Source organism: Vespa velutina, chromosome 5 (assembly GCF_912470025.1).
Source record: "Vespa velutina chromosome 5, iVesVel2.1, whole genome shotgun sequence".
NCBI classification, from domain to species: Eukaryota; Metazoa; Arthropoda; class Insecta; order Hymenoptera; family Vespidae; genus Vespa; species Vespa velutina.
The window spans coordinates 8,043,411-8,068,041 of NC_062192.1; the positions used below are offsets into that span (position 1 = coordinate 8,043,411).

General features: G+C 29.0%; 3 protein-coding genes across 15 annotated transcripts; 1 reads left to right on the forward strand and 2 right to left on the reverse strand.

The window, feature by feature from the left end:
* Positions 1 to 1,771: 1,771 nt before the first annotated feature.
* Positions 1,772 to 14,764, reverse strand: LOC124949524. The gene is made up of 5 exons (XM_047494733.1): positions 14,569 to 14,764; positions 14,214 to 14,292; positions 9,300 to 9,584; positions 8,958 to 9,106; positions 1,772 to 3,002 (listed from the first exon to the last, which is right to left on the reverse strand). The coding sequence occupies exons 3-5, from the start codon at positions 9,385 to 9,387 to the stop codon at positions 2,766 to 2,768; spliced, it is 474 nt and encodes a 157-aa protein (XP_047350689.1). The 5' UTR covers positions 9,388 to 9,584; positions 14,214 to 14,292; positions 14,569 to 14,764; the 3' UTR covers positions 1,772 to 2,765.
* Positions 14,608 to 24,371, forward strand: LOC124949519 (katanin p60 ATPase-containing subunit A-like 2). 12 transcript variants are annotated; one of them, XM_047494712.1, is made up of 13 exons: positions 14,608 to 14,977; positions 16,239 to 16,311; positions 16,356 to 16,612; positions 16,699 to 16,798; positions 19,287 to 19,388; positions 20,639 to 20,709; positions 20,863 to 21,045; positions 21,132 to 21,417; positions 21,536 to 21,704; positions 21,808 to 21,920; positions 22,049 to 22,257; positions 22,573 to 22,979; positions 23,176 to 24,371. In XM_047494712.1, exons 4-12 carry the CDS (start codon positions 16,775 to 16,777, stop codon positions 22,955 to 22,957), a joined length of 1,542 nt encoding a protein of 513 aa, XP_047350668.1. In that variant the 5' UTR covers positions 14,608 to 14,977; positions 16,239 to 16,311; positions 16,356 to 16,612; positions 16,699 to 16,774; the 3' UTR covers positions 22,958 to 22,979; positions 23,176 to 24,371. The 12 variants fall into 12 exon arrangements, with proteins under 12 accessions (XP_047350668.1, XP_047350674.1, XP_047350667.1 ...); XM_047494711.1 differs by lacking the exon at positions 14,608 to 14,977 and having other exon boundaries at positions 16,090 to 16,311; XM_047494717.1 differs by lacking the exons at positions 14,608 to 14,977; positions 16,699 to 16,798 and having other exon boundaries at positions 16,091 to 16,311; positions 16,356 to 16,632; positions 23,176 to 24,370.
* On the reverse strand, positions 23,009 to 24,601 carry LOC124949522 (survival motor neuron protein). 2 transcript variants are annotated; one of them, XM_047494731.1, is made up of 7 exons: positions 24,382 to 24,601; positions 24,034 to 24,210; positions 23,852 to 23,966; positions 23,621 to 23,743; positions 23,443 to 23,542; positions 23,311 to 23,381; positions 23,009 to 23,213 (listed from the first exon to the last, which is right to left on the reverse strand). In XM_047494731.1, the coding sequence occupies exons 1-7, from the start codon at positions 24,424 to 24,426 to the stop codon at positions 23,155 to 23,157; spliced, it is 690 nt and encodes a 229-aa protein (XP_047350687.1). In that variant the 5' UTR covers positions 24,427 to 24,601; the 3' UTR covers positions 23,009 to 23,154. The 2 variants fall into 2 exon arrangements, with proteins under 2 accessions (XP_047350687.1, XP_047350686.1); XM_047494730.1 differs by having other exon boundaries at positions 23,443 to 23,743; positions 24,382 to 24,597.
* Between the last annotated feature and the right edge of the window lie 30 nt (positions 24,602 to 24,631).

A 24,631-nucleotide genomic window follows, 5' to 3' on the forward strand; every position in this document is an offset into this window, starting at 1 on the left:
ACCAATTATAATAAAAACGTTTCCTTTCTTAAATCTTATTCCTTTCGAGAAAATACGATCGTAAATACGTTACAAAATTCGCATCCTTCGTACATTTCACGCATACATACAAACTTTCAAAAAAGAAAAGAAAGAAGATAGTAAAACGAGACAATATAACGATACATCACATTTCATATACAGTCCATCTTCAAAATATTTCATCATTTTCGTAATTGAAAAAATAAAATACGAAAGTGTTACAAAGATGTGTATATGTGTGTGTATTTGCCAAAGTGTTAAAATAAATAAGGAATAGAAAGCATCCTTTACAACACCGCACTACGTATATGAGTATTAAAATATAATGTACATTTCCTTACAATACCTTTCATTAATTAAAGCTCTATTTCGCTTATAAATCTTTATCAATATGCCTTAAAATCCTTTCTGATCTTGAATATATTCATTCAATGAAATAACGAAAAGTACTTAATTTATTATCTTACAAGTCTCTAGGCAATTGCACAGGATGAATTTAATTGAATGTCAAAGGATCTTTTTATCGAAGCGTATTCCTTAAAGTCGAAATGGAGGGAAGAAATATCCTATTAACCGTGAATCGAGAATGTAATGAAAGAAGGGTATATTTTTTTTGACTTTTAAACTCCTCCTATACACTTGTTAATTTTCTCATCAATTTTCTTTCTCTCTCTAATCTTATAATCGTTACTTTCAATCCTTTATTTTTCAAATTAGCAAATGGTCATTACAATATATATATATATGCCTCTGTGTGTGTATGTGTATGTATATATGAATACACATACATACATACATATATATGTACATACATAACTATGATAGATAGATCGATTCTTGAAAGAAAAGAAACGTAAAAGAATAAGATAACTAACAGTGGAATTTTATTACAATATATACATATATATATATATATATATATATATATATATATATATATACATACATACATATATATATATATATATATATATATATATATACATACATACATATATATATCTATATATATATATATATAGTATTATATATGACGATTCACCTGTCATTTATATGTAGATATATCAACTTTTATACGAACGGAAATATAGACGAGCACTCTCACATATTCATTCTTTCTCGAACCTTCTTTCGTATTTGGATAAGAAAATACTATCTCTATCTGTATTCGGATCACATGAAACTTTTTTTAACTTCCGACGAACACCTTTCGTGACTCATGCCGGCTCCTTCTGCTCAAAATACATCTGTATCTACAATTACTACTATATATTATCACTACTACTAGTTTTATATTAACTACTAACTTTATTGTTGCTATTACTACTGTTGATACTACTTAGGTTTCGAAGTCATTATGGTCATTAAGATGGTGGCAGAAGTATATAAGAAAACTAAATACATCTCCCTCATGTTCGTTTCTTCTTTAACTCTATTAAACGTACTTACATCCTTTTCCTGAATTGATAATATGTTTTTACGTGAAGTATGTAGCGGTTAGTATTGTTATGTTATGTGTTTGAAAGGACATAAAGTATTACGTTCGTTGGGTATGTTTGAAGTGGACAGGGAGTTGGCCAGGTTGTGATAGCTCGTAACAATTTTTAATATAAATATTAACGTATTCAAATTATATTGAAGCGTTAAACAAAAAATATATATGAAAATAAAAAAAATTGCGAAGCGTGACATTATATAATAATCACGATCAATTTTTTCCTTTGAAGTCTTGCGAAAAATAATTAAAAGCTTTCTAAGTTTCCTGATAAAGACAGGTGCTCGAAAAAAAATGCAAGAAAAGAAAAAAAGAAAAAAGAGTCCTTCAGGATCGATCGATTTATAGCCAGCAGTCTTAGCGAACTACTACTTCCTTTTCTGTTTCTCGATAATATATTTTTTTCTCCTATCCTTCGTTGTATCTTCACTTCAACGACACTTGAAGGGCGATTCAATTTCGTCTATCTAAAATCTAGATTATTATTTAATATATCGAAAAAAGAGACGATAGGTATCTGGAGATATTATGTATAAGAAATTCTAAATTATATATATGTATGTATATATCCTATGTATATATGTAATGTAGTATATGTGTATATGCATATGTGTATATGTGTGTATGTATATCTGTATATATATATATATATATATATATATATATATATTCGGGGACATCACTTTGCATCTAATCACAGATCAGTTCTAATTAATGCATCGTATACAAACGATCAGACGGCTTTAGAAACGATATTCTGTTTTCTTTTTTCTTTTACTTCTTCTTTCTTTTTTTATCATTCACAAGTTACATCCCTTTATTTATTGTAATATCATTCTTGACTAACGCACAAATCTCATGCGAATAAACGATAATTAAAGTCATCTAATAAATTTATCGCACGATCTTTTATTCATTTCTTCCTCCATGTATGTATTTTCCTTCCTTGTCGAAGATGAAAAAAAATATTTGGAAAAAAATTTTCTCTAATACCTTCTCTTTCTTTCGATCGATCGATCGATGGTAAGATGTCTTTATGAGCTAACTTCTTTCTTTCTTTCTTTCATTCTTTTTAATTCGTCGATCAAAAAATCGTCGTACAATTTAAAGATTAGATTCACGTCGTGAAAAATGGCGACCCGACGGCACTCGCATGATCGCATATCATGATCGTTGATCAAATCTCTGACTATTTGCTGTATTATTTTTTTCGATGTAATAGAAACGGATTAAATCAGATATAATCGCGTTAATAGATAGCAGCAGAGCAAGAACAGGAGCAACGAAAGGCCATTGATCTCGGAACTAGGGCAGGAAGAGAAGGGCGGACAAGAGAAATCGTCAACCAAAATACTCCTTGATCATGTATTCTGGATGATCCGTCAACTATTATCAAATCCGGACCGCTCCAGTCCAGTGTGTCGTCCACATCGTCCAAACACTCGAACTCGCAACACCGCTCGCCAACACGGAATTTCTTGCATTTCTGAGAAAGAAAAATTGATTTTGGAACGATAGTAATCTTCGATTAACAGATTATTATTAATTATTTTAATTTTTCTTAATGAATAGTTATGAAAATAAGTGAAGAGATATGATTTCATTTTGAAATAGAAATATTTTTAAATAATATCCTTAAAATTCTTGCATGTACGAAATGTGTTATATTTTCTGTGTATCTAAAGGACGTCGTTGGCAATGTCTATATCTACGTGGCATATATATATATATAATATATATATATATATATATATATAACTAATAACTAACGTTAAGATACTTGGCCGAGAGCCTATACTTCACTTCAGTGTCATTAATGTTCTGACATTTTACCGTTGAATTGTCAGTACCTTATCTTAAAATTAACTTTATTCAGGCACGTTGTATTATACTTACCTATAAAAAAGAAACGTGAATTGAATATGACATGATTGATTGCGACATTCGTTTAACAATTTTTAATTAATTAATATAAAAACTTTTTACTATTGCTCTCGTTAAAATTTTTTCTTGAAAAAATAATCTTGAGACAACAAATATTCCAAAGACCGAATTAGAAACGTCGAAGGTTTCTAATGAAACAATTTCTCTTAATAAAGCCATTTTACGATCAATTCAACCGGTAGAAAACCTTATTAAATTGATACCCATAATTATATAAACTATAATAGTGCACATAACTATATACATATATATACATGTGTGTATGTATGTGTGAGTGTGTGTGTGTGTTGTGTGTGTGTCGTGTGTTGTGTGTGTGGTGTGTGTGTGGTGTGTGGTGTGTGTGTGTGTGTGTATCATTGTCCACGTTATCTCAAAAGGAGTTGTGCTTGCTAACAATCACGTCATTCCTAAAGCTACGGTTCTGTGATTCATCCGTAGTAATTCGAGGCTTTCGTTTCGCTTGGCTTCCAACGACTTGTTTTTACGGAAATGAAGTCGATCCCTTTAAGTAACACGACCTTCATTTACTCATCCTTGTCTTTCTTCGTGACAAAGTCGACTAGTTTCCTTTAGTTCTCTTAGAACAATAGTAAATAATGGTTTCATCTTCGTATTGCTTAGACTCGTGAAATCGAATTTCACTCTTTATTTTTTCTTTTTCTTTATCTCTCATTTATTTTATTTTTGTTCTTTTTTTGATCATTTTCTTAATTCTTTCTTACGACACATTAGAAAATTACATCAACAAATTGAAAAGAAATAAAAATTACTCGTTTTGTTATCGTTTTATTTTATAAAAATTAGTTCTGTATTAAATCAAATAATTCTTTCATCTTCCGAGTATTTCACCATCATTTGAAATGTAGAAACGAAAAGAAATCAAATAAACGCTCGTAATATCATATAACGAAATAAAATGAACAACGAGCGTACAATGTATACGAATATTGTAACTCACAGAGTTATTCATCATTATTATTATTATTGATTATTATTATTATTAATATTAATATTATTATTATTATTATTATTATTATAATTATTTTTATTATTATTATTATTATTATTGTTGTTGTTATTATTCTGATTATTATTATTATTATTACTACTACTATATGATATTGTTTATTATTGTTGTTGTTTTAGCACAAAGCTAAAAAATAATTCCATAGAATTTACATGAACGGATAGTTATTATCTTAATAGAATTACTTTCCTTTATTTACTTTTATCTTACAATATTAGATGAATAATTCTTCTACATTTATCAATTTTATTTCGAATGCAGATCTAAAGATTTTAATGAAATATAATAAATTTGAAAATATGCATTTGAAAATATTTAAATAACCAGATAAAAAATAGACATATTTAACAAACCAAAGAGAAATAAATAGAAAGAAAATTAGGAAAAAAAGAGAATCGTAATTCTTCTTTAGTAAATTATACGTAAATTCGACGCATTTTACAACGAATAAATTTAACATTTTTTGATAATACCAATTTGTAAATATTATTCTTTCTCTATCGGACTTGATGCTTTTGATATATAAAATGAGAGATATGAAAGAGGTAGAAGAGAGGAACACCAATTAAGCGAAAAAATTCGTCTATTTGTGCATTCGTCAAATCAAATAATTAAAATATAACCCCCCTTCTCCTCTCTCTTTTTCCCGTTGTTTTTCATTCAAATATTTAACGAAGACCTTTCATATTATCGTTATTCATGGTATACCACGTTCATGAAATTCCGTCCATGTCAATAAAAATGAACAATATCAACTAAACGCCAATTCGAAGAAGTGTAAAGGACGATATTAGGATGTCTTTGAAGGTCGAGAAAAAAAATCTTTACCTTTCCTTTTTTTTTTTTTTTCTTTTTTTTCCTTTCTTTTCATTGATGGTTAAACGGATTTACATTGGATGAAAACATCTTGTTATACGACAACTCGAAGATGTCACATTAAGAGAAAATTCAATAAAGCGATTACCAACCGTCTTAAACTTCTCCTTGGTAACGACATTAGCACAAATCATAAATAACTTATTTTCTATTTAGAAAGAGGAAACTACTATGATTATAACGATTATTACATCGACGAATTAAGTTTACATACTGATGTAGAGATTTTAAACCTTATAAAATTAAATGAGGAAAGAAAGAAAAAAGAGAAAAGAAAGAGAGAAAATGAGAGGAGAGAGAGAGAGAGAGAGAAAATATATATTAAACATACGAAATTGAGAAATAATTGCAGTCGTAATATCGTCATCTTTATTGTATCTTAATTATACAAACGATGAAAAAAAAGTCACGAAACGTTCGTGATAAAATTAATAGTTAGGCTTCACCAAACTGATTAGATTGATTATATTATATCTACTTTTTGTTCGGTCGTCGAGTAATCCTGTCGTAAGAATATTATTTTCCGGATTACGTAGCCATATCGAAACGCGTTTCGTGGTAAACAATGTACATATGTATGTAATCCACTTTTGAACGACTTAAAAGAAACCTCATATAGATATATCTTTATTGACATTAACGGGAACGTTTAAAAACGCAATCTTCAATCGACAGATCCTTATTATTTCACAGTTTATATATTATAGTTATTTTACCGATATTTTATATATAACGGAAGTACCTATCAACTCAAATTTATACCAATAAATATACCTATATATATATATATATATAAGTATATTTGCATTACGAAATTTTTTTTAACTTTACCAAAATAAGAAAGTCGAGATGTTAAAATTGTTGTCTCGTCAATTAAACTAGTCCAAAAATAGATGGGTCGTTCTATAAAATTCATTGTTACTCTAAATTTATCCGGTAGGATAGTGAAAAGCTTTCGTGAGGATGCAACTCGAATTAAATTTTATTCGTTAACGAGCTAACAAGGAATTTATGTATAAACTCTGACATTCCGAGGCCGATATCACACGGAACAGGACGTGTAACGTAGAATCACTTTTTTCTTTTTTTTTTTTTTTTTCTTTTTTCTTTTTTTCCTATAAAATGGTCGCACACATTAATGTCTATTCATATGTCACATATTACGTATATATATATATATATCGTGATGCCTTTTAATTGAATATATAACTATTCATTACCACGTCCATCGTATTGAAATATAAAATTTTTCATAAATTTAATGAATTTTTATAATTGTATTTTTCCAATTTTTTATGCACGCATCGTTCATCATGTATAATATTCATACATATATATATATATATATATGTATATATATATATATATATATATACCTATATCTACACATATGTGTATATATATGCCTTCGTTATGTATATATATATATATACACATACGTATATATATATATACAAATATAACGAACCTGATGTCGCAGTTTCACATTTTCTCAACTGGAAGTGCGAAACTCCTTGTAGCGAGATATATATTTATATATATACTTACGTGTTTGCGAGCGATTAAAAACATATAAAAAGGTACTGAGAACGAGTGAGTGAGATAGAGATATGGAGAGAGAGAGAGAGAGAGAGGAGAGAAAGAGAGAGAGAGAGAGAAAAAGAGAGAGAGAGAGAGAAAGAGAGAGAGAGAGAGAGAAAGAGAGAGAGAGAGAGAAGGGAAAGGAAAAAAACGCCCGCGAAACGTTCTGTCCCTGAACTTAATTTCCAACAAACGATGTGGCATTTCACTGTGTGCAGAACTTTTCCGCTCGAAGGTAACGCGTTAATAAGAGTTACACTTTTGATTCTTAAAGTGACTTCCTTAACGATAGGGATTATTTCCTTTTATTTAAATGCTTTACTACGTAACAACTACGCATCGTTTGATCGAATGAAAAAAGAAAAAAAAATGAAAGAAAGAAAAAGAAGAAAAACACAGCAAAAAAAAAAAAAAAAAGGGAAAAAAAAAAAAAAGAAAAAGAAAAACAGAAACACAAAACGAATGGAAAGTAGAGTAAAACCGTTTAACAATTTTACATAGTAGGTACTCGATACTGACCTCGGCAGTAGAGGGTATTTTTTTTTTCTTTTTTTACCTTTCTTTTTATCGTAGAAAATCATGCTAGGTTGCGATCGAAGAGGGAAAAATGAGCAAGGGCCACACGCGCGTTTTATGATAGAACTAGCATCGTTATTACCGACTATACTCTATTCCAAATGTAATATATCGAACGTGGCCGAAAGGACGTCACGTCGAGTTTGTCAGTCTGTTTTTAATATTCTATTTTATTATCAATATTCATAAACCTGTACACGTACATATATACGTACGTATGTATACATGCGAACACCATGTTGCTCTAATTCAAATACCATTCCTTGAAGTATGGCATTCCGGAAGATGTATAAAGAAAAGATCGGATGTTTAGAATCCTAAAGTTATTAAGTATTCTAAGAGAAGTAAATTTCTCATTGTGAGATTAAAATTAAAATACTAATTCCGTTTACGTTTTATATTCCATTCTAATTCGTCTTTATTTTTATCATTATTATTATTAGGGTTTTATAGACATGTAATTATTATTATTATTATTATTGTTTTTCTTTTCTTCTTTGTAATTTGACTTGCTGTCAATAATCCCTTAAATTTAATAAAAATAATTCGTAGATAAGAATAAGAAAGTATACCATAGATATTACATAAATTGTTATAATATGCTTGTTTTTAATGGTCTTCGTATATATCTTGTTATTATTTCGTAATAATGCATTAAACAAACAGACAAAGAAAAACATAAAAGAATAAATTTACTTTTCCGTATTATATATATATATATATGAGTGTAGTAGAGCGATTATAATATTAGGGGGACCGGAAAGTAATGTCGCTTTCTTAAATTAAATTCGAACGAATAAATTTTTAACAAGTTTTTATTTTTAATCATAATCAAATATCGACATGCGCAGAAACGACATTACTTTTCGGTCCCCCTAATAATTGATTTATCAGCTAAAAAATATTCGCGCAAATATTGAAATTCTTTTGCTATATCGGCTTCGCACGGACATAAAACAATTTATTTGAAAGCCCTGCGTTAGAACCATTTGGTATACCGGAATCATTTTATCGTTCGTGAATTTTCCTCCGTTAAAGGAAATCATTTTGATTTTATCTCCATACTTTCCCTCTTCTTTTTCCTTTCTCTCAATAAAAAATCCTAAAACTTATTAACTAAACTTTGCAATCACCATTCATCGATCGTCTCTTTTATGAAAATTTATTAAAAAAAAAAAAAGAAAAAAAAGTAAAATGTTCACGCTTACAATCAATTTGTACGTTCGAGAAAACAAATTATTATCTATAAATTATTTATGTACATTATGGAGCCATTTATAAAACTTATATGCACTTTATATCGGTATAAGGACTTTATATATATATATATATAAACTATATACATACATCTTTGAGATGACAAATGATAACAACCGTTAAGAAATATACTGTTCTAATGAAATCTGTAATGAGGCTAGGAAAACTTCGATTACTTACATATGGTGGCGTACAGTATATAGCCTGGCACCACATCGGCTCCGAATGATAACAGACGCATAAGCTACAAACCGCAGGTCCCGGCACATAAAGCAGTCCATGTCTAACAGTTCCACCTTGGAAATCGGTACAGTTCTCCTCGAGAGCATCTATAATCAAATATTTATCCGTCTTATCTTGATAACAAAAGGGATCAATTAGATTGACAGAACATCCGTCAAATAACATTGAGAGTTTTACTTCCAAAAAATTAATTTACAAACGCGTATATCCCTCATCTGTAGGTAAAATACGTTTAATGTTTATATCATAACATTTTGTAGACCGTCATTAGTCACTTACTTGTTCGCAATGGAAGGAGAAGGAACGTGAAGAGATAAAAGATCCAACCAAGGAGAATGTTGGCTCGTAATTTCGAAGATATCCTCATTTTCGTCGTCGTCGTTCTTCTTTTTCTTTTTCTGCTTCTTTTTTCTTCCTCCTTCTCTTCTTCTTCTTTTTATTTTTTCACAGAAGAAAATATCCAAGTTTTGAACGTGGTATATCGAAGTTTAGCAATCAGCAAAACCGCGAACTTCTATTTTAGCGACCTCCGTGAGCGTACTACTGGAGGAAGGAACATATTGCCTAGACAAAGAATCAGGATACATTCGCCATTCTTAGTACTCGATAGATTTTCGCGTGGGTATTTCATAATACATATGAATATACGGATATACAGAGCTTAGTTTCTTAGAATCGAGCAGATCATAGTTATTCGACGTCATTCGAGCTTTAATGCTTGATGATTGCTTGGAATTCCTTTTCATGAGGCAACACGTAGCAAACGAGTAGAAATTCGCGGGATAAGATAATGACCAAGACCGAGTTGCGTTTCGAACGAATAAAGGTCACGGAATTATTCCCTGTTCCTTCGTCGAAAATACAATTGAATTTTTATTATTTAAATTAATGAATAAATTTCAGTATTGAGAAACAATAATCGAACAATAATTATTCTAATGATATAATAATATTGATCGTAACCGATCAACCTATATATAATGCATTAGCATTTATGATACATTCGTATTTTCATTTTCTTTCTAAACTTTGGAATTTCTTTTCTTTTCTTTTTTTTATTTACGAACCAACATAATTACCCAATAAAATCTGACATTTAGATTGATTAAACAAATGATCACAAATTTAATTGTATGTCTTCCGATACAGTGAATTTCGAAATCTACGTAACGTAAAGGATACCTATATAAATTTAACCATGTGTTAAGTGCTTCTTCTTTGTTCTCTTTACATCGTTAGCACACTTTACAGTTGACTGACTGAACTGCCAATCTTCTGTATAATACGAATAATAAAAAAAAAAAATAAAAAATAAAAGAAGAAGGAAAGAAAAAAAGGAAAAGGAAGAAGTGTAAAAGAACCCTTTTCTCGGCTACTTAGGCGCAAGTTTACTAATTAAAAACGAAGTTTTGACTTTTATCACGAAAGAGATGACTTCTTTGGGGCTGTATTTGAAGGTGTACCTTACAAAAGCAACAAGAGTTGATAAATAATTCTCATCTTAACACTGACTCTTCGAAACTGCTTGTAGTATCTTGCGAACGTAGTAACGAGCTTTCAAGCGTAAAAATAATATTATGCAAAACTATTTCTTTCTGTTTTATTTTCCTCGTTTTCTTCTTCTTCTTTTTCTTTTTTTTATTTTTCTTCTTTTTCTTCTTTTTCTTTTTAGTCATTTTTAACTCGACAAGCATCGAACTCCACTCTAAAATCAATTCTAGATAGAAGGTTCGAGACATTTTTTTCATTTGGATTTTTTTTATTTATTTATTTACTTCTTTTTTATTTGTTTTTTTATTTTTTATCTCTCACCGTAATCGAAAAAACTTTCCAACTTTTTTTCTCGGTAAGAAGATGTAACTATCGATAGAAGTTTTCAATGACAAACAACGTGACTATAATGACATTTTCGTAACGTCGCATAATATGATATAAAGTGGGTAAATGTAATCCATATTATATATAAATACAATATGGATTATTAATAATCGGAATTAAACAAGAGAGAGAGAGAGAGAGAGAGAGAGAGAGAGAATTCATATAATGAGAAATATAAATATTTAAGTAAAAATTTTATTTCCAAACTAAAAACTGATTTGTGTTTATACTAAATAAATATAGAAATTTTTCCCTCTGACTTTTTTATCGCAGTAATTTTTCATTACACGGAACAGAATATTACACGAGAACATTGTAAAAAGTACGTTGAAATAACTAACAAAGGTCACTAAGTCTCTAGTATTTCTTCGATCGATCACTACGCAAGACTGTCAATTTCAGTGAAGTTTGCCAAAAATACATAATACATAGACATATGTACACACACACACACATATATATATATACGTATATATGCACAAGGAATGTACAGTGAATGCCGTTCTCAACAATAAATTTTCTAAAGGAATCTCGATATAGATAGTCGAAAGATGCGATCCATCGTTTATGGATCGACCTATATAGACAAGAGTACGTATGTATGTAGATACATACACGAAGTTTTCAAAGATTTGCCAGCTATAGGAAAACACGTAGGAAAACCAAAGTAATAAATTTTTTTTTCTTTTCTTTTCCTTTTTTTCTTCATTTTGCATTAGCGCAAGTGAAATGAAAAAAATTTCCATTTCGTTTTACATGTTAAAGGGTTGAAACTTTTTTTTCACAAAAATTTGAATATATCCATTATGTTTATTCACAAATAAGTCTGTACGATATTTAGCGAAATTTTACATTAAGCGAAATGAAAATTTTAAACAAAATAATAGAAAATTTTCTATTAAAAAAAATAGAAACTAAGATTATCATTTATTTATTTATTTGTCTGTTATAAAATAATATTCATTGAAAGTGAATTTTAGGATTTATCGATCTCTATTAAACTTTCAAGAAGGTCGAAATTCTCACGAATGATTAAACTCGATTTAGAATTCGCGTTAAGGAATATGCAATGTACTATAAGCTTATATACGTATACATATGTACATTGAGTGGGTGTACAATCACGTCTATGTTGGTACGTCACGATTATTTGAGTGCGGTGAAACGGATAAGAAAATATGTTTACTCTCGAGGCCGTATATATTGTTTACACTCCCTGATTTCGGAGGTGTTTTGTATTTCTCGTAAGATCAAACATGCGTAGATATATGTGGATGTACATAAGTGCGTGCATGTGTATTATGTGAAACCCATTATGTCCACTTTTCATTCTACTACCGTTTAAACCATCAGGAAATACTTCATCTCGTTGCTTCGAGATTTCTATTCATTAGTCTGCTTTCTCTTTCTCTCTCTTTCTATCTCTCTCTCTCTTTCTCTCTCTCTCTCTCTCTCTCTCTCTCTCTTTCTCTTTCTCTTTCTCTTTCTCTCTCTCTCTCTCTCTCTCTCTCTCTCTCTCTCTCTCTCATTCACATGCATACACGCAAACTTTTTCATTTCATAAGAGAGAGAATACGCAATCAATGTGTTCGTATAGCGACAGCTACGAATGACGAGGCTCGAAATCAAGTTCAATGTGTTCCGCAAACGAAATTTCAATCTCCAACAAACTTTGATGCGACAAGTTACTCCAAAGCGTCATCTTACTAACGTTGCGTCGTTTCGAATTCAATCGATTTTAATCTTTTTTTTTTCTTGGAGAACGACTCTGGAACGATTTTAAAAAATATTCATACATTTCTCATTTTTAAATGAGAATAGTATTGTTTTTATTTCTCTTTTTTATTTGTAATTTTTTTATTTCGTTTTTATTTTCTTTTTAATTTTGTATTTCTTTTTGAACGAACAAATTGCTATAATTATTTTATGTGACCTATTTATTATTCATAGATCGTTCGCACATATCAATTTGAAGAGATATACGATTATTTCAAAATACTATTGTCAATTTTGATAATATTCTAATAAAATATTATTAGAAATATCGTAATGAATGAACAATTACGAAACTTCGTTGACTCTAAGTAATATTGTAATGACATTATCAAGAAAAAGAAGAAAAAGAATACTACAATGAACGTTATAGTTTTTACAATTTCAGAGCACTTTGTTGACTCTAGAAAAAAAAAAAAAAGAAATATATATATATAGTTTTTTTATCTACAAATATACTTTTTGAAGATGTAGTGATCATTTTGCAGAACTACTATCATCATTATCAATAAATCAAAATCATTAGAACGACCTAAATTTGGTAACAGACTCCTTTCACGTGGTGTACAAAGAAACACGATTATTTACTGCGTTACGAGGAAAAATGAGAATGAAAGTATAGCGTGTACCGATAAGAAAAATAAGGGTGATAGGCGAGAAACACGAGCTAGTACACGCGAACTCTAATAACACAATGTAGAATGTAGATTATTTTGATGGATAACAAGCTTTGAAAAGCTTATAGAATGCATCGTTTACGTCTAAATAAGCAACGAAACGATCATAGGATTCATATTACGAAAGGATCAATCTCTTTGTTTAAAGTTGATAAAATTAATTTACAGAAATACCTTGAATAATGACTATTGAAATAACATTAAAAAAATTTAATTATACAGTACTTTGAAATTACTCATATATACGGAATCAAATGTATATAATACATTGATTTTTTCATATCTATATAATGCTTATATAGTATATAAAAGATATTTTTATTATACTAAATAAACTCAGAAAAGAGAGAGAGAAAGAGAAAGAAGGAGAGATACTCATTTAAATTACTTTAAGCAAATATCATCGATATTATTAGTAACATCAAAAAGTTTATAAACGAAAATAAATATTTTTAAGTAAATACTCGTGAAAAGTTTTATGTACTTTTTTCATTTGTGTCAACGTCCTTTTATATCTAAAAAAACAACATCGACAATAAACAGAACAGACTGTTTTGGATGGAGCGATAGGCATCTAAAAGTAGAAAAGAAATAAAGAAAAAAACTATTGGACAGAACAATAAATGATTCGAGAAATTATGAATGATATGATTCAATAAATCGATTTAACGCATGTGTATTCTACTAAAAGAAAATTAAGAGAGATTAATAATTAATGGTATTCGAAAGCGGAGGATTAAAATCAAATTTATCAAATCCTATTCAAGATCCGTGGATGGACACGTAACATAAAATGAAACAAGTAAAAGGGTTCGATGTGAGTATTAATTTCATAGCATCAATGAAAATGTCAACAAAGGCTTACCCAGGTCCAAACGTCATCGTGCTTTCTGCATCCCTCGTGGGTCAGTTCGTGCCCATGTGCCCAACGATTTTCAAGAATTCTTTTTATAAAAGAAAATACGAAATAAATAAGTGGTATGACAAAAAACAAAAAAGAACAAGTGAGAAAGTAAAAAAAAGGAAATATATATATATATATATATATATATATATATATATATAAACACAACTTTTTCTCAACAAGGAAATCTTTTTCTACTTTCTAATTTCGTCGCGCGCGTTTCGAATATAACACATTAAAAAACGTGTTAAAACACGTTAAAACAATTGTTTTTGTTCGAAAATTTTGATTAATATCTATATGTATGTGTACGTACGTATTTATATATGTATGTATATCTGTATGTATGTATTTATATGCGTATGCGTTTTCGCTAAGGGTTGATATATCGTTCTGCATGCGCGCGCGTATCCTCGGTGGAAGCCTCCGACCGACTGACTAAACTCTGTCGCAGTGAGAGTGCGGGGACCACCGCGGGTACTTGGGTCGATCGAACACGTTCTGCACGCCTCCTCGGCGCCAACGTCAAAGCCACCCCCTAAGTGAAGCGCAACGCACCTACCACCACTACCACTACCTCCACCATTACCACTATACTATCACTAACATCACCACCACCACCACCACCACCACCACCAACGACAAAGTAGAACGAGGATGAAACGAAAAAGGCGCAGCTCCTGCAACCGGAAACTATACTTTCTGTGATATTTTCCTCTTTCAAGGTCATCAATATTTCAATCAAATTTTTTTCTCTTTCGTTAAACTTCTATCATAGAAGATCTTTTTATTTTACAAAAGTATGTATTCTTTGAAGAACAAAATATTAAGAATAAGTGAAATGAAAGAGAAATATTGGCAAAGTTATTCAGATTGTTGGAAAAATTATAAAAAAAATGTATTTTTTTATTTTTCTTTTTTCTTTTTTTTTTCTTTTTTTTCTTTTTTCTCTTTTAAGCGTATCTTAATAAGTTGTCAAAAGTAGTGGATGAGTAATAATAAATTTGAAATTATTCGAAAATGTAAAGTTGAATGAAAATTGTTCAAAGGAACAAATTAAATCAAAATAAATATGAATATTTTTTAATATATAATATAAAAAATAATTTCATTTATATATATATGAATAATTTTTTTAAACTGACAATTACCTCTTTAATGCTTTCCACTTAAATAGTAATTTCTCAACCATTTTGTACTCTACATTAAATTCAAATATATAAAAGCAAAAATTTTTTTTCTATTCAGAAGATTTAAATTCGCTAAACTGTTTGATAATTTTAAAAACCAGTAATATACTTTTGGAAGATTTTTAATCTCTCCTGAAATGTTTAGCGAAGTTTAGAGGATTTCATTTGAAACTTTATGAAACGTAGCCAATTTTACTAAGGAAAATATTCTCATGGATTTGAAATTCCCGTGGTTGATTCGTGGAAAAAAAAAAAAAAAACAAAAAGAAATGTCTTTTCGAGGATTTAAAACTTTTTCGTGACAAAAGTGACATCATCGTTGAAACATAGCTATTGTATTTATGTGAATCGCGTAGGTTTTACACATATAAACATTTTTATCCTGACAATTTATCAAAAAAAATCGTATGTACGATTCATATATACGATATCAATGAATCATAATTCATCATAATAATCATCTCAAATAATATCATCAATGTGTAATAGTAATCTCATAAAAGATATTGTATACATAAATTCTAGTATAAAACCGTTCAATTATTTTTCTTAAATCTTTTAAATAATCTTGATGACTTTTATTTTATATTTTTCAACGATAAACTAATCATTACCTTACTACGTAAAAAAAAAATACGAACGAAACAAGATAATAAAATAAAAAAATAAAGAAAAAAAATAATTTAAAAGTGTCCAGTTTAAAAAAAATTGTCATCTTTCGTATTGTCTGAAAATCATCTATTATATATTACATATATATATATATATATATATACACATACAAACACACATACAGAATTGTCATATGAAAAATACTGGATGGCTCAAGAAGAATTTAAAGTCTGATGACATTGTAAAGAGAGAAAAAGGTAAAAAGAAAGAGAAAGAAAGAGAGAGAGAGAGAGAGAGAAAGAAAGGAAAGAAAGAAGAAAACAAAGGATACTATCTCGAGGCTGTAGTTAAATTACTAGCGACAACAAAGAAAGAAAAGAAACAATACTAAAAGTTGTTTTTGCATTGTAGAAGCAAAAAAAAAGAATAATAGTAAGAGTAGGGGAGGGAGAAGGATTGAAAGTTTGATATAAAGAAGGAAGAAAGAAGTGTTCAAGTATAAGAGACTCGAAAAAGCGAGTCGTCGTCTAATGTACTTTGTGAAAAAATAAAAAAAGAGTGAGTATTAAAGCGGCCAGGTAAACAGATAACGTGATAAAGTACTTATAAGCTTAAACTATTCTATCTTTTCTTGCTCCTAAAAGATCATTTTACTTCGACCAAAATTCCTTCGGGAGCAAATTAGAGAAAGAGAGAGAGAGAGAGTAGAAAAAAATAAAGATGTTCCTCGAAGAGACAGCCAAGGTAAAGCTAACAAGATCCTTATCACGAGTCTGGCATATCGAGTAAGGATAAAATTTATACATCTTTCATGATATCGATATAGAATCTAATACTTTGTAGAACTAGAAGAATCTCTATGAACATGCATACGAGGTTTTTTGTTCTGTTTCTTAGTTTAAAAGATTTAACTGAGTGACGTAAATCCTATCTCTTTCTTTTTTTTTTCCTTTTTTCTCTTTCTCTCTCAGTTTCTTTTCATCCATGAAAATATCTATTTTCGAAATTACATTGTCTCTTTATAATAGATCGATGTCGATTCTAATTATTTGAAATAAATGTGTGTGTGTGTGTGAGAGAGAGAGAGAGAGAGATTCTATTTTTTTTATCTAGGATGTATGTGTGTGTATATATGTGTATGCATATGTGTAGGTAGATAGGTTTGAGTGTATGTGTGTACGAACAAGATTATATAATTAAACGTATGTATTATTTTCGTAACGATGGTCACGTTATTATAACAAAAAATCATTAATTAAAAGTCATAAAAGAAAAGCAAGGATAAATATTATTTCGATATAATTGTTTTCAACGAACGAAAGAATAATAATTTCATTTTGTCTCGAGTGTTGTCCAGCAATATATTGAAATTCGGATATCTATAGTATAACAATTTCCAACATATTGTGCTTTATACATAAAATCTAAATCAGCACCACATGGCGTCCATAGATCGTGCATGGTGAATTTAATAGATATTTGTATGTGTGTGCATATATATATATATATATATATATATGCACACACATACAAATATGCATATATATATATACGTCATATACGTCACTTATCGTGTTCTACTATGCAATGATGATCTCCCATGATTACATTACGTATCGATGGAAAGTGCTTCTCGAATAATTGACACAGGAAATCAAATTAAAGTGTTCCGAAGTGATATGGACTTATTCATCTATTGAATGTCTCCTCGCAGAGATTTAAATGGATTAAAGAACGATGGTCGGTTATCTATGTTACAAAAGTATCTGCATATATATACGTATATGTCCATGAAAAAAAAGAAAAGAAAAGAGAGAAAGAGAGAGAAAGAGAAAGAGAGAGAGAGAGAGAGAGAGAGAGAGAGAAAGAAAAACAGAAAAAAATTCTTTTGAAGTAACACGATACCGATAGCTGATAAGATAAAATGAGATAAGAAAAATATTATAAAAAAAAATAATATTAATATTTATAAATTATTATTATAAAATTATAATTAGAAAAGAAATATTATAATACGAACAGTACAAGTAAACTTTATATTTATATATAGTTATAATTATAGCTATATACTTATATATATCGGAAACTTTTTTTTATATAGAAAGACTTTATACATTTCTTTTTCAGTTCATAAAAATAAAAAATAAATTGAAGTGAGTCTTATCTTACAAATTGTTCTCTTACAATGCAACTACTACTACAACCTTTTAAAATTTCTTCTTTATAAATTAATATAGGTGTATAAGAGATATATATATATATACATTCTCCTCTTTATTTTACATTACAAGAGTTCATTTTTCAATGCTCTTTAACGTACCGTCGCAAGGTGATCGATGTCTCCTCCTTGAACACTACCTTATCATTTATTTCCGCGTATTGTTATATAAACGTTCGAACGAGTCTATGCATACTTCGTTTATTATAAAAACATATTCCTAACATACCGGATTTTAATACGTATTTCATAACAAATTAATGTGAGAGACATTTCATTCTGTTTCGTCATTAAAATTACATACATACATTCATACATATATACATACATACATACATATATAGATATTTCTATGTTACCATAAGAATTTCTTTCGAATATACTCAAAAAATTACGCTTTTTTTATTTTAGCATAATTTATTTCGCAACAGCTTCTTATTTTATATATTCTTTGTTATGTATTGAAAAAAAAGAGGTGTATATTCTTTCTATATAAAAGATTGTGATATAATATACATATGTATTTAAGTAATGTTTATTTTGAATAAACTAGAAATATATATCTATATATATATATATATATATATATATAATATTTTTCTTAAATTACGTTCTTTTTTCTTCTTTTTGTTTGTTTGTCTTTTGCTTTATCTTCATAAGCAGTGTAATCATACATATACCTGTAACTGATCCAGTTCCGTGGAATAATAAATATGATATTCTCTGTCTCCCTCTCTCTCTCTCTCTCTCTTTCTCTACTCTTTTCCCCTTCGCCACTGTATCTCTATATATATATCTCTGACACTTACTTTCACCTCATTCTACAACCCCTTCGTAGCAAAGCAGCACTGCATCGACATCGTCATAGCAACGAATCGAACCTATCCTTTTTTAAACAACTCAACCAAGCACGAGACGCCAGCGAAATCTGTTAATCTTTACATCTTTCTCTTTCTCTCTCTTTTTCTTTCTTTCGTGCTTTAATTAACACATTTTTCGTACTTTTCTATTCAGTACACAAAGTGTCCCACGCAAAAAACGAGCGTCGCGAAGATGAGTGACATGCTGTCATTGAACGCAGCCGCAAGTCGCATAACACAGCTGACAAGAGAGAAGGTAATTTCTGATGTAAAGCGGCATACATTTCGAACGGTTTTTATTTTTTTTTTTTTTTATCTTTTCTTCTTTCTTTTTATTTTTTACTTTTAATCAATGTTTTTATTTACACTCGTTGAAACTAATTCATAGCAACAAAGAAAGGAAGAAAAAAATTATTGTATTAGGTTGAGAGCAATAAGTAATATTGGAATTTTCTATATTTTATATTTAAGTAAACAATAATAATTTCGCCATGATTTATTAGTCAATTTGATAACAACATTATTGATTATATTATAGTATAATATACTACCTACCAACTATATTATCTAAACAAATATTACTTGTATTATCCAACTTAATACTATACTATATTTTGCTTTAAGTATAAGCATAGCACTATTATAATATATACTATATTATAATACTATATCTAATACTATACTCTCTAGTTCTTTTATTATAATATAATATTATAATATAATTTTATTATAATATAATATAGTTATATTAGTAATGTATATAGTAATTATATAACTATATATTACATTGTTCTATTAGATCGGAAAATATAAATAATGTCTAATTTAAATATAAAATACTAAAAAATCAGTATTAAAGAATATTTGATAATAATATTCGATTGACTGCGTTTATTACAAAACTCGGCCGTGAAATATCGATGTAATTTCTTTATTATCAAAATGATTCTCCTCAATGACGAATGTCGACCTCATGGTCGCTTTAAAATCGGCTAACGACTGTACAATGAACCTCGACCAATGAATGGACATGTGCCACTCGAATCAAGTTAGATCAATGCGTCGCGTTTACGCATTGAAGATTCCAATTGTATTCTTGAAAAAGAAAATAAATCGTTCGTGGTATTATTTGAAATAATGAAAGGTTATAGAATACTCAACAATTATATTTATTTTCTATCAAATTGTCCTAGATTTATTTGTCATTTTTATTATACTTCCAAGGTTTTGCATTTTATTTTTTTTTATTTTCTTTTTTATTTTAATATAATAAGAATGTAAAAGTAATTAAATTTAATGTATTGTCAAATAAATCGAAACCCAAACATACGGTGGTATATTATATATCTTTGTCATTTAAATGAAATAATATTGTGGGCGGGCATGCATTGATATGAAGTGACCATATTAACTGCTCTGTTTACTCTATCTTTGTTTGAACGCGTGAACGAGAAAAAGGAGAAAGATTGAAGATTTAATTTAACGAATCTATTAATTCTTAATCAGGAGGAGAAACGTGCTCAAGAGCGCCGTAGAAATCTTCTACATCTCGTTGCTGCATTTTTGGAAGAGCAAGGGTGAACGGCTTTATTTAAATCCTTCACAAACAGCATATAATATGCACACAGTATATGAAATGTGTATTTTATTTTTTCATTTTTTTTTTATTTACGCCTAAAATTAAAATGAAATAATAATAATTAAATAAGACAATATTCATTGTCCTTCAGATACATTAATTCGGTCGATATGATCGTCAAAGAAGCCCAATTGTCCCGCGATGTCCAAATTTGCGACAACGTCGATCTGGAGATTATTTTGTTGGAATATTCGGATTATCATTATGCAAGATTCAATAAATATCCGAAGTTATGTAAAAAACTCGAATCAACTGGGAAAATCAATCACAACATGTAAAATAACATTTGTCTTTTTATTGAGGGAAAGGATAAAAAAAAAATAAAAAATTCGAATATGTTCAACGGAACTCTTTTTCTAGGGTAAATAAAAGGGACAGAGGAGTTGGAAAGGGTCATTTCAGATTCGACGATGAAAATGGAACATCAAAGAATAAAATTCCATCGTCGAAGCCAACGACGAATGGAGTTGCCATCGAGGAATCAAATTTTGGCATCACCGTAATGCCTGTTTTTCCATCGGAAAACACTCATTCAAAAGCGATTGGCTATGACTTTATTTCCGATAATGAAAGAACATTAAAGCCTATTGGAGATTTATATCCGTCTGGCTCGGAATGGAGAGAAATCGCTGAAGTTATTTCAAGAGTGTGTAATTAAAAAGATTGCGTTTGAATTATTTAAATACTTCATTAAATTTCATTCCATAGAATATATTTTCTGACGTATTATTGTTAAAACGAAAATTATTTATTTAAATATATAGGAAATTGTACTGAGAGATTTAAACGTCCATTGGAACGATATCAAGGGTTTAAAAAAATGCAAAATGTTAGTAAAAGAAGCGACCGTTTATGCAATCAAATATCCTGCATTATTCAATGAAAAACTTGGTCCCTGGAAGGGTGTATTATTGTACGGTCCACCGGGTACAGGTATATGATGATGAAAAATAAATAATAAATAAATAAATAAATAAATAAATAAAAATGGAAAGATTGAAAAGAATAAATAATAAAGAGAATCGATCATTTACAGGTAAAACTATGCTTGCTAAAGCAGTTGCCACTGAATGTCGAGCTACCTTCTTTAATATCACATCAAGCTCTTTAATTAGTAAATGGAGAGGTGATTCAGAAAAGTACGTTAGAGTAAGTATACATTAGAAAGTATTACATACGTACGTTTTTACCATACGTATATTATACGTTTTAGATGTATATATATATATATATGTATTTGTATGTGTAATATATATATAATAGATAAATGAATTTAGGTCCTTACCGACCTTGCAAGATTTTATGCTCCAACAATAATATTTATCGATGAAATCGATTGGACGGCTACAAATAGTGGTGACGATTATTCTTCAATAAATTCTGAACCTGCTAAACGATTTAGAGCAGAACTTCTTGCCAGATTAGATGGATTACTTTCAACAGAGAATGTTAATGTTACTCTTTTAGCTGCTACGAATGTACCGTGGTATGTGTTAGAGAAGAATAATATATATAAAAAAAAAAAAAATATAAGCCAATGATTATGAAAATGATCTAAATCGTATATTTTTCTATAAAAATTTTATAAAAATTATTTATCTGCAATGATAAATAGGAAAAGTATCTGTAAATATCTATTCTTAAAAAATAATTTCCTTTTGTGTAATTTTGAAATATAAAGAATAATACGAAGAGACGAAATATACTTTTTAATATCTCAAATGACTTAGATCACTTTTGTAACCATCGCTTCATATATGTTATACTATGTTGTTCTTATATTTACGATATGTAACTGTAGGAATTTAGATGCTGCTTTGTTAAGACGATTGGAGAAACGTATTTTTGTCGATCTGCCAGATTACGAAAGTCGCTTAGAAATTTTACGAACATATGTTGAAAGTGATCTACATGTGACTGAGGAGTTCAAATCGCTTTTAAAAGATACAGAGGGTTATTCATGCGCTGACCTAAAATTACTCTGCAAAGAAGCATGGATGAATCAATTGCGACCTATTTTTAAATCTCTTGAACACAAGAAGATTGCACCGGAAGACGTACAAAGTAACGGTATAATAGTTAACATTGCACATCTCGTAAATGCAATGGCGTATGTAAAACCCATTGTAAAATATATGAAACCACGATATATACAATGGAGTAAAAACTTCGGTTCTTCTACCTGAGAAATTTAGCACACACGATTAGGTGAATCAATATATTTATAAAGATTATAGTTAAATATTAAATAAATAAATTCTTCTCTTGTTTTCTAAACATTTTCTTTTTTTGTTTTTTATCATTAATAGTAATACAATGCATATTAAAGATGAAAAGGAGATATATCTCGTAAGTGATAAAATTAATTGTTATTCTTATGAAATCAACAATTCTTTCTTTTCAGATGATTGTCCCTCGCATGTTTCAAACCATGATAGTATCCTGTAGAAGCAACATTTTTTATACTTAATTTTATAAGACTTCTTAGAATACAATTTAGAAATCACAGAACTGTACATTTAAAAATAATATTTAATACCTGTATGAAATCCACTGATGTACCATGACATTAACATACTTGAAAGAGCATCAGCATCATTTTCTGGAAGCCTAAACATAATAATAAGTCATAAAATAGATGTAAATCTTAATTTCATGTACTTGTACTTACTTAGCCATTAATTGAGGTGGTAAAGGAGGGGCAGGAGGCATCATATTTAAGAAAGAATTAAACGATGGGTCCGAATTGATAAAATTTTGAGATGCTTTTGCTTCAAAATCAAATTCCATATTTTCATCAATCACGCCATTAACTTTCTTATCACTAGAATCAAAACAATCTGTCTCACTCTGATCCATATTTTCTTCAGTACATTTTTCTGCTAGCGCATCCTTTTGCTGGGCAATTTGACTTTGTAATCCTTCTGATTCTAAAAGACTGCTCAATTCTACCTTTTCTGTATTGCCATAACCTAAAATTACAAGGATAATAATAAGAATAGATAATAGAATATCATCTATATAAAAAATATCTCATAAATAATTAAATTAAAGTATCATAATAAATATATACTAATTACCTACAAATTTTACAATACATGTTCCACAATTCTCATAAATTTTTGTTATAATAGCTTCATAAACTTCACCATCTTCTGAATACACAGCGCGACACGGAGATCCAATGCACCATTTCTATAAAAAGAAAAAAATAAATAATTTAATTATAACATAATATTTATCATTTAATAGTCATTACAACCTTCTTCTGTTTACGAGATTGTTTCTGTTGTTGTGGTTTTAATTTAGAAACAGAACTTGAAACATCAATACCAATTCGTTTAGCAACTTCTTCCTTAGCCAGATTTATAGCTTTATCATATGCTTTTATCAACGCCGTATCATCCCAAACAAAATCAATATCGCTATCATCATCTTCCTATAAAATTTGAAAATATCATTATATAAATATACTAATATTGATAAAAAATTAAAATAATCATAATTATATTAAATACTAATAATACAAGCTATATATAAACAAAGCCATGATTATCTATAACGAAAGAATCTGATTATGGATAAATTTTATAAAATGATAAGTGCATACATTTCCATTTCCTCTCACAAATAATACATTGCTGTCATCTGCCATTTTCACAAATATTTTATAAAATAAATTCTTTGTAGATATTTAAAAAAAAATTGAACTTTATTTTTATTATATTTATATAAGATGCAGGACTGTAAACAAATGTAAGAATACTTAGTTCACATGTCATAAATAAGAATCATAAAACACTATGATTTGGAATAAGTGAAAGGAGCAAGACTATACTAACGCGCAGAATTTTTGCGCA

What these genes read in the sequence shown, in the direction of transcription:
- LOC124949522 (XM_047494730.1), bottom strand. Translation starts at nt 24,426, where the DNA reads ATGGCAGATGACAGCAATGTATTATTTGTGAGAGGAAATGGAAAT. An exon ending in AATCTCGTAAACAGAAGAAG is followed by an intron (nt 23,967 to 24,033) that starts GTTGTAATGACT and finishes TTCTTTTTATAG; the next exon opens with AAATGGTGCATTGGATCTCC. An exon ending in CATCAGTGGATTTCATACAG is followed by an intron (nt 23,214 to 23,310) that starts GTATTAAATATT and finishes TTGCTTCTACAG; the next exon opens with GATACTATCATGGTTTGAAA.
- LOC124949524 (XM_047494733.1), bottom strand. Translation starts at nt 9,387, where the DNA reads ATGAGGATATCTTCGAAATTACGAGCCAACATTCTCCTTGGTTGGATC. An exon ending in TCTCCTTCCATTGCGAACAA is followed by an intron (nt 9,107 to 9,299) that starts GTAAGTGACTAA and finishes ATTTGATTATAG; the next exon opens with ATGCTCTCGAGGAGAACTGT. An exon ending in TATACTGTACGCCACCATAT is followed by an intron (nt 3,003 to 8,957) that starts GTAAGTAATCGA and finishes TTTCTTTCTCAG; the next exon opens with AAATGCAAGAAATTCCGTGT.
- LOC124949519 (XM_047494712.1), top strand. Translation starts at nt 16,775, where the DNA reads ATGTTCCTCGAAGAGACAGCCAAG. An exon ending in CACAGCTGACAAGAGAGAAG is followed by an intron (nt 19,389 to 20,638) that starts GTAATTTCTGAT and finishes ATTCTTAATCAG; the next exon opens with GAGGAGAAACGTGCTCAAGA. An exon ending in GCTGCTACGAATGTACCGTG is followed by an intron (nt 22,258 to 22,572) that starts GTATGTGTTAGA and finishes ATGTAACTGTAG; the next exon opens with GAATTTAGATGCTGCTTTGT.